The 10,220-nt window shown below is 44.0% G+C and overlaps 2 protein-coding genes across 2 annotated transcripts in view; both read right to left on the bottom strand.

Annotated features, from left to right (window-relative positions):
• The window catches only part of mmgt1 (membrane magnesium transporter 1), a 144,615-nt gene that overhangs the window by 47,635 nt on the left and 86,760 nt on the right, over positions 1-10,220 (bottom strand). The window lies entirely within an intron of this gene.
• Positions 2,951-10,220, bottom strand: part of fmr1 (FMRP translational regulator 1) — a 124,861-nt gene continuing 117,591 nt past the window's right edge. Inside the window, exon 15 of the mRNA XM_037675427.1 lies at positions 2,951-3,466. Within this exon, the coding sequence (XP_037531355.1) occupies positions 3,266-3,466 (201 nt within the window). The 3' untranslated portion in view covers positions 2,951-3,265. The remainder of the gene's footprint in view (positions 3,467-10,220) is intronic.

The raw sequence follows: 10,220 nt of genomic DNA, 5'->3' as shown, positions 1-10,220 counted from the left end.
CAGCAGCTCGGGGGCCACAGTTTGTGAACGCCAGCAGCTCGGGGGCCGGACAGCCAGCCATTAAAATCATAAACCAAAGTTTACAACGATCTGTGACCTTTAAATTTGTTTATTGCATTGAATCATAAATGCAATACACAGAACCCAAAAGCCAAACCCAGAACCAACAAATGTTTAATTTTTTAATGGTGGGCTGGATTGAAGTCACCCGCAGGCCGGACACGGCCCGCGGGCCCCCAGTTGAAAAGCCTTGGTCTAGATTGACTTGATGCAGAGGACAGAGTGAGACGGAGGAGGATGACCCTGAACAGGAAAAAAACCAAAGAAGAAGTCCAGATTGGCTTGACAAGAATAAAGCCAAATGGTGAAGAAAAACATACTTTATAAAAATAAAGTCAGTGTCGAACAAATTCTGAACTTCAAGAGTGAAGTTGAATTGTTGAGAATAAATTCAAACCAAGACGTCAAGAATAAAGTGAAAACTTGCCAGCATTTAAATCTAATATGGGGAGGTGGATGTATTGTGCTCAAACTGTGCTGGGGGGACATACAGGTTGTATCCGAGGGTTACGGCTTTACTTTTATTGTTTTAACTTCTAAATAACTTGAGGTATTTCTATAAAGAACCATCCAGTGTAGAACCACTAGACTGAGGAACAGCTTCTACCCTCAAGTTGCTAGACTCATAAATCCCTAACCAGGATAATCAGTGTGAAAACAACAACACATTGTAATGACACTTTGATTGGTGATATGTGCTGCTGATTATCCATGCTCCTGATCTCATGCTCCTGATCTCATGCTGCTGTGTTCATTTGTACTCATCTCCTCAGACTCATGTTCATGCTGCTGCTGTTACGCCGTATTGTTTTGCATTATATATCTCACATCCTTATCTACTGTTTCTTTTTACACTTTAAAGTTTTGCTATTGTTGCTGGTGAAGATTCTCAGTCATCCAGGACATGATGAATTCAAAAAGTCCAGACCTCTACATTGGAGAAACTAAACAGCCTCTTCACAGACGCATGACTCAACACAGGAGAGCCACCTCCTCTGGACAATATTCAGCTGTTCACCTCCACCTCACAGATAAGGGACACTCGTTTGAGGACCAGAACGTGCACATTTTGGACTGAGAACACAGATGGTTTGAGAGGGGGGTGAAGGAAGCAATTTATGTAAAAAGAGAAAAGCCGTCTCTTAACAGAGGAGGAGGCCTCAGATTTCCACTTTCAAAAACCTATAATGCAACTTTAAGACTGATTCCCACCTATCAGATGGGAACAGAGGGGTCTCATCTGTGAATTAGATGAACAAAGACTTTAAGAAACCCCTACCGTTAAGGTGTGAGGTGTGACTGTCAATCTGCATATGTGTGTGTGTCTTATCTCACTCAGCTTTATAACCTGAATCTCTCACTCTCTGCTCTTTGAATTGAGAAAGCTCCTCGGATGATGAGCAAAACGTCTTCTGTTACAAATAAAGTCCATTTTTTTTTGTATTGAACATTTTTGAATTTTGTTATTGTTGGAAGTAACTGGGAACCGGTGTACATAATTTTGTTCTACCTCATGTTCCACATGCGGTGAAATGACAATAAGCCTACTTGAACTTGAACCAGTTCTCCACCGGGTCTTAAGGGTCTGTTATAAGGGAAGCCTGATATTGTCACCAGTGCATGTTCCCAAACAATGGTGAAGTGAGTTCTCTGCATTTAACCATCACACCTGAGAGGCACCCAGGTGGAGCAGTGGGCAGCTCTGTAGACACCCGGGGAGCAATTAGGGATTAGGTGTCTTGACACCACGACATGTGGGCACGGCTGGGAGCCGAACTGCGGCTTCCTGGTCCCAAGTCGGCTGCCATCCCTCTACCCCATCTCGGCCCCTAAATAACCCCTAATAATAACCCCTAACAGGGAACTCATGACCTCCTTCAGCCTTCACAGGAGTCTCAAACAGATATAAAGTTGTCTACAACTCCAGAAACAAGATACGATGCATGTGCTCAAATTATTATTATTCTGAAGAAAGAAGTGTCAGCACAAAACTATCGTAGGTCAATGCACCCGTCATGGCTTGTGATTTAGCTTTGGTTCTAAAAACTGCTCTTTTCTGCAACTTTTCTTTTCTTGAAACAATAAATGAACTTTATTCTGGATATAAAATTCCCTATTCTGACTTTAATCTTCAAACCCACACACAAAAGAAAATATTTCCTCCTCCAATTGTTTTTGTTTCTTTTGAGTAACCCTAATAAGCTGTTGCATTTTACAACCTTTATTTTATATCCTTGACACAAATGTTTGAGACTTGTGTTGCTTCTGAACACTTGGATTCTTTTACTTTAGTCTAAGCTGTTGGTTTCTGAACTGCTCGACAGCCAGAGTCTGAAGAAAACCCACAATATTCAGGCGGCATGAGACAAACACAGGGGCTTTAAATAGCAACATCAGCTTGTTTCAGCTAGCCTCGGAGCACACACCTGTTTGTTTCTTATCCTGTACACAAATATGAAATCATAGAGTGCCATCTGGAAACATTTTCCCACATGTAGAAGTTATATATGTGCCTTGTTAAGTTTATATTTTGATGACACTTTCCTGGAAACTAAAGTGGAATTTTCTGTTGAACAGAACGCTTGTAGAAAATCAGCAGCTGACTTTGAAACCGTCACAATTTTTTAGCTGAATAATTTTTGTACTTATGAAAAATGCACAATCTACCTCCCAAAACTGTGCTTTCGGATCCTCTCTACGATTCCCCACCATTAGTAAAAACTTTATGTGTATAGATAACAAAACAAAGTATCTCATCCTGTCATCTAGAGCAGCTATAATTCAGTTTATAGATTCCTCCAAATGGAAACCTCTTTGTTCCTTAATGTGAGCAAGTCTGAAGTAGAAGGTAAAAATACACATTTCTTTTTTTAATGCACCGAATGGCAGAAGATTTTGGATAATAATTCAGTAAGAAATGAAGCTTTATCTACTTTTCTTCTTTTTAGTCCAAAAACAGAACAGCTTGCTCTGTCCGGAGAAGAACAGGAGACACAGCAAGGGGCGAGAAGAAACCAGATCAGCAAATCCCAGATCAGCTCTGGTTTAGGACTTCATTTCAGTAAACTCTTCCATGCAGATGTAAAGATGTGTAAAGACAAAAAAAAAGTAAAAAAAAAGAAAAACAAGACTGTGATGTTTTACGATGAGTTTCCTGTGAGTGACTTTGTGTGTGTGTGTGAGAGAAAGTCCTCCATGGGTGTATCTATGACACTCCGTTCACCAGCGCAGGAGCGTCCTGTTTGTCCTTCTTCATCCCTCGTTCTCTCATGGGTCTCTGATGGTGATGGCGGGACTGGCCCTCCGCACCGACGCTGAGGCCACTCTGAGACGAGGACGGCACCGCTCCTCCTCGCCCGCCTGACGAGTGTTGCACACAGCGCTCGTTGTTCCCATCTATGCGAATCTGTGCAGAGAAAGCAACAGTATGCGGTTTGGTCTCACACTGAAACAACACTATCAGTAAATCATGAAACAATGACTCCTCAAGGAGAAATATATATACTTTTGTTTTAATAGAAAGTTATGTTAAAAAAAGGGTCCATAAAGGGAAGGGAAGTCTGAGACTGTCATCATTGTGTAATCCATACAATGATGAAATGAGTTCTCTGTATTTCACCCGTCACATCTGAGATACACCAGGTGGAGCAGTGGGCAGCTCTGTAAGAGCCCGGGGAAACACACAATAATCATCTTCTTACTCTACCAATTAGCTTTTTAACAGGTGTGTCTAAAAATATAATCAGTTTAATGTCCTTTGAAATTGACCAACCATTTTTCTGTGTTGGCACTGGTAGAGGAGGGAAATCCCTTCATATAATGCTTGGTATCATTGTAAAGCTTGGGGATCCCCCTCTTTAGATATTGACCCTTTGCAACTATGTCACATACGTCAGCGAAACACATGGAGACGCCATGATGGACGTCAGAAGTGAAGGACGGCTACGGGTGAACAGAGCGACAGCGATTGTTTTCCTAGCTTGTTTTTGCCATGGCTTCCTGTTCTACTATGTGTTCTAGTCGAGCTACGTTATCTGTGGAAGTCAGTAAAAGTGAAGATTAACTGTTGTTTTTTTTAGTTGAAACCTCTGCGTAAATGATGTTAAAGTCTGTTTTCTTTGAGAGCTAAGTAGCAAAGCTAGCCAACCGTAGTTAGCGTGTGGCTTCTCATCACAATAGACAGTATTGCCAGGATATGAATTTTATGCCATACTGCACATCCTGACTCTGTATCTAACATCTGACTGTTCTTACAGTCAGTAAACACCAGCACATGTCCACAATAGTGAAACAGTCAATACTAACTAAACAGACATGTATTAATGTGTAATGTGTATCATTTCAGGTTAATCAGTCAGTCCCTGTCTGAAGCTCCTCTAAATCCATGGGTGTCCTTGGAGAAGGATGGGACAGTAATGTGTGGCCACTGCACTTTAAACCAAGTATGTCATGACACAAACATTCAAAACTTGAAAATTACAGATAAAAGCAAAGGATAATGATGTTTAAAGGAGATTATAACAATTATTTTTTTGTCCTCGGTGCCTCAGTTAAGAAACATTTCTGCACTGACAACACAAGCGGGTCCTATGAACTCAGCAGAGGTCACACAGGTACACCAGGTACAAGCTCAGGTGTTTGTGACAGAGCAGGAGTACTGTGACTTCATGGTGTGGTCTGGGTCAGATTACTTTAGTCAGAGGTTTGTGTCTGATGTGATTCTTTACTGAAGCAGTGAAAAATATAGAAATGTTCTATAGGTCAGCATTTTTACCTGAGCTATTGGCCAAAAATATACATGTCCAGATAAACTACTGTCAAACATCACTCAGAGCACAGAGTCAATGAAGGAGTAACACCAACTGGTTTTTTTTTTTATTTCCTCCCAGGCTCTCATCGAGGTGGCAGCTTCTGTTTTTCCTCCCCCGTTTTTCCTTCCTCCTGCTCTGCTCTCTGTGTGTCTGAAGTGCCTGGTTCACATCTCCCGAACATAAATTAAGAAGATTATGGATCTGGTATCGTGGGCGTTCAACTCTATTGATAAGATTTTTTCATCAAAGCGACAAGGTCCTGGAGAACCGGCGTGTCCAGATGAGACTCACGCTGTGGGGTACGTCATGGATCCGTGGGGAGTGTGGCAGATGATGTGCCTCTCAGTTCTGTCTCAGGAGGATGTTGAAGACGTTTACATATTGGGAATTATGATAGCAGGGACTCTGCTTTTTGGCATCGGCGGGATTCTGTTTTATCGACTTTTGAAGAAGACGGTGGGAGCAGTTTCAGCCATGGTAAAGCTTCCGAGTCAGTGTGAAGGTCTGGTCCTCGCTGTGGGAACTTTAAATCGTCTGGTTTACGAGCTTAACCGTAAGGTGGAGGTGATTGAGAATCGCAGACCACCTGCGGCTTCTGGGACTCGTCAGCGTGGTGGGTTCGACCTTGAAGGAGACTCATAGCATGGATCAGTGGAATGGAATCCCACAATTAGGCTTTTTTAGGCTTTTTCAGAACCAGAACGCCCAGATGGACTCAAGGCTGGAAAAAAGTAATCGTTCTATAAACAGCGACATTAGAACTGGATCAGACTGTGTCTCTTCCAACACAGATGTTGGTCACAGCACAGTCTCACAGTCTGAGGGTCCTACCTCAGAAAATTTTGGATAAAGTAGAAGCCATTTCTTGCATTCTGGTGTATTTTACAAAGGTTTATTACAGTAGATGAACATGAAACAAAAGATGTAAACTCGTTATTGAAATGACTACAAAGTGTTCGTAATGCAAAACCACTGCAGCTCTGCAGGTGAGGGGCGTTCACTCCAGGACATATTGAGGTGGCTAATTTGTCAGTTGCTTAATTGTCAGTTATAAACATCAACATTAAAAGAAACAAACATTTGAAATATATCAGTCTGGGTGTAACAAATGAATATAATCACACGTTTCACTTTTTGAATGGAATTACTGAAATAAATCAACTTTTTCATCATGTTTTCATTTTATGACCAGCACCTGTATTTCAAATTTACTTTTAATCACATTGAGTGATTTACAAGTGTATAAAGTGCAGTAGTTTTTTTGTTTGTATTTGGGAAAAGGCTTAAACCTGGTGATCAAACTGTTAATTTAACTTTAAGATTTTGTTGTTCTGATCATTCTCTCCTTCTCTTTGAGGTCACAGGGTCATGTGTTGCCATGGAAGCATGCCCATGAGTAGTGCTGACAAGGAACTGGTGTTTTCAATTAGCCTCGTTGGGAAAAGCAACACTGATTGAGAGGGAGGGATCTTTTTTGGATTCTGGTTGGGTTAGGTTGTTGTTGTTTAGCTTTAAATTGTTTAAATTAAATTATTGTTTAAATTATTATTTTAAAATGTTTGTTTTTGCTAGTGTGTTATTTTCATATAGAAAATGTAAAATGTTGGCTCCACCCCTATTAATTAAAAATTGTACAGACTAATGTTTTAAAAGCTGGGTGGTTTAAAACGGGGGACTCTGTTTCTTGGTGGTGGATGAGGAAAGTGGAAACCATGTCTTTCTGCTGTGAAGCTATAAGATCCATGTTTTTGAAAAAGTATACATACATATGTAGCGCCCCCTAGCGTCCTTAGCGTTATGGGGGTGGCTAACCCGAGTTCTTTAAATCAGTTGGTATCTCTACCTGAATATTCTAAATGTTTACCCCTTATACCATGAAGTATAACAGTAGAATAAGCATACGTTTTAAACAAATAAACAGTTTAATGAACAATAACACAGTTTAATCAGTCAGTAATGAAATAGAAATGATACGATTAACCTTGTTAAACAGAAAGGAAACTTAAAGCCGGCAGCTAAAAATTAGTCTCGGTCGTTGCAGGCCTGATGTTGGTGCACTCACGCGCTTCCCGCTCTTTCCATTAACGTCCCCAACAACCATGTCCCCCATCACCTGAATACGTCCCTCTCCAGGAGGTCGTACGTGCCGTAGTCCGTCTGCTTCTGTCCAATGTTCTCTCCAAGGTTGAAGAATCCACGCCGAGGTCCTCGCGTCACACACAGCTGGCTATCCGCCAACCGTTCACCGAGGTCCACGCGTCTCTCACAGCTGGCTAGCCACCAACCGTTCGCCGAAGCCCGCTAGCGGTAGCCACAGAGCTAGCGACCTAACGGGATTGTTCTCCACTGGGTTAGTCACCCACGCAGCTTCAACCTCCACAGGTCGACGGGAATCCTTTTCTACCCCCTCATTCGCAAGAACAGCAGTTCAGTGGGGTGTCCCCCCACCGCGATAGTCCACGGCAACAGTGACAGTTCGCAGCAACAGTGATGTCCTCCATCCTCCCTGTCACTCTCGTCACGTCTCTCCTCGTACCGGAAGCCCTCCTTCCCCGACCACCAAAATAAAATCCCAAGCAACCACATATTACAGTTACATTGTTTTTTTTTTTTTTTTTAAACAACAACTGAACATATATTAAACTCAAAACACAATAGGTTTGCATATTCCATAAACACAAATTGAACATATATTAAACTCCACGTTTTTATTTATGAGTTCTCTAATAATTACAACAGACATGAACAAAAAACCACGGGGTTACACCCTCCCCCTCCCAACTGTCTGCATGTCCTCATGAGACAACTACACGTGTCAATTAGGATCTACAGGGCTAAGGCCTAAAATCCTAACTTGATAATGACCCCTTTATGAACGATGGTAATAGGCTGGTCCCTAGCTTTCCCTGGCCCATCATAAGTCAGACGAATAACTGGTTTACGTTGCCTCTCTGATCTGGGCCTAGTTCTAAGGGTCGTAGGCGTTTTTTTAAGAGTTCTGAGCTGGACGTTAGACCCACTAAGGGATACGTCACCATCTTCTAAACTTGGGTCAGAGTCAGAGTCCTGAGAGGTAGTCAATGGGGCACCATCCGGGTTCCTATCTAGAGTTCCCCCTTGGTTCTCTCCAGCTGAGAGCTCTGTCTCCTCTTCACTATCATTCTCCGTTTCCTTTCCACTCTCGTCCTCTGAAATAGGGATGGCCTCCTCAGACCTGTCTTGGTCCGTTCTCTCATCAGCCTCCTTAGACCCCTCTTCAGGTTCCCCACCACATGCAGGTAAGTCCTCTGGTTGACCTGCACTACAAGATCTCCGAACCACTTCATACTCCCACTCAGAACATGAATCAGAAGGGTCCAGATTCATGGATGGTGCTACTCCACTTGACTGACGCTTCTGGTCCTTTACTTGTAGTCGTGTCCTTGGCTTTGCAGGTGCCTTCCCTTGCTCCTTGTCCTGTGGCATCCTCATAGAGTGGCTAATGGGCAGAACATGGTTGCGGTGTATAGTTCTTACACCCCCGCTTCCACTCTCTGGCCTCACTCGGTAGACCGGGAGGTCTGGCAATTTTCCCACCACAACATATGGGTCGGGACTCCACCGGCTCTCCAGCTTCCTCTTTCCTTTCATTCCCAAGTTCTTTAGGAGAACCCGGTCGCCAAGGTCAATTGCCTGGAAACACACCTGTTGATCGTAGGCTCTCTTATTTCTTTTGTGTGCCTTATCAGCAGTCTTGCTGGCAAGATCATAAGCATTTTGCAGATCTTTCTTCAGGCTCTCAACGTATTGGGAATAGTTTTGGTCTCCGGTCTCATCTGGTGACGTGCCGAAACACAGGTCAACAGGCAACCTAGCTTCTCGCCCAAACATCAAGAGGTAAGGTGAGTATCCCGTGGCATCACACCTAGTACTGTTGTAAGCATGGACGACATACGGGACATGTCGACTCCAAGACCCCTTCTTTTCACTACCCATGGTAGCCAGCATCGATAACAATGTCCGATTGAATCTCTCCGGCTGGGGGTCCCCTTGTGGGTGATAAGGAGTGGTACGGGATTTTCGCACCCCCAACATCCCCAACAGTTCCCGGATCAGCCGACTTTCGAAATCTCTCCCTTGGTCTGAATGTATCCGAGCTGGCAGACCATAGTGCACGAAGTACGTCTCCACCAAGGCTTTGGCCACAGTTAACGCCTTCTGGTTCCGCGTAGGAATTGCCTGTGCGTATCGTGTAAAATGATCAGTTATGACCAGCACATTACTGATCCCTCGAGAGTCTGGCTCCATGGAGAGGAAGTCGATGCACACCAAATCCATGGGCCCCCGGCTCGTGATCTGGTGCAAAGGAGCCATCCTCTTACTTGGAGTCTTCCTGAGAGTACATTCTCCACAATCTTTGATGTACATCTCTGCTTCCGAAATCATCTTGGGCCAGTAGAAGCGCTTCCGCAGTAGATCTGTCAGTCGCTCCACTCCTAGATGACCCATGTCATCATGTAGGGATCGTAGAACTGTCTCTCTGAACTCAGCCGGGAGGACCAGCTGTGTTCCATATTCTCCAGATGGTCTCTGGGTCCTTCTGTGTAACAGTCCATCCACCATCACAAGGCGGTCTTTTTCCCTCTTGAACAGCCTGAACTCTGAGCTGGCTTCTTTGTCGTCTGTCCATGACCCTTGTTGCACAGCAGCCCTCACCTTACTAATGACCTCATCCCTCTTCTGTTCCCCCTCTATGTCAGCCCTAGATAACTGTCTCAAGGAACCCAAATCCAGGTGAGTAGGGAAAGCGAACACATCGGGAATACACTGAGAAGAGGCACCCAACTGATCTACGTACCTAGGTGGCATTTCTGGCTGCTCAGTGACCGCTGTCACCATGCAGATGGTACGTACCCCCTTGGGGGATATACACTCCCACTCCTCCCCTTCGACCCCGAAGGTCCTTGACAACACATCGGCGTCGATGTTTGTCTTGCCAGGCCGGTACTGAATGTCAAAGTCATAAATTGCTAATGCAGCTAACCAACGATGCCCCGTGGCATTAAGTTTTGCTGTGGTCAGCACATAAGTCAGGGGATTGTTATCTGTCCTCACAGTGAATGTCGCCCCATACAAGTAATCATGGAACTTGTCCACGATCGCCCATTTTAGAGCTAGAAATTCTAATTGATGAGCAGGGTACCGCTGCTCAGCAGCGCTCACCCTTCGGCTTGCAAATGCCACTGGTCGGAGCCCCTCGGGGTGCTCTTGATAAAATACTGCGCCTAGCCCCTTCAAGCTGGCGTCAGTATGCAAGATGTACGGCTTGTTAGGGTCGGCAAATGCGAGAACAGGAGCGCTGGTGAGGCA

Source organism: Nematolebias whitei, chromosome 4, assembly GCF_014905685.2.
Source record: "Nematolebias whitei isolate Nwh7 chromosome 4, NemWhi1, whole genome shotgun sequence".
Lineage (NCBI taxonomy): Eukaryota > Metazoa > Chordata > Actinopteri > Cyprinodontiformes > Rivulidae > Nematolebias > Nematolebias whitei.
Note: the sequence above shows the minus strand (reverse complement) of the source record. Positions and strands in the feature narration are given on the sequence as shown.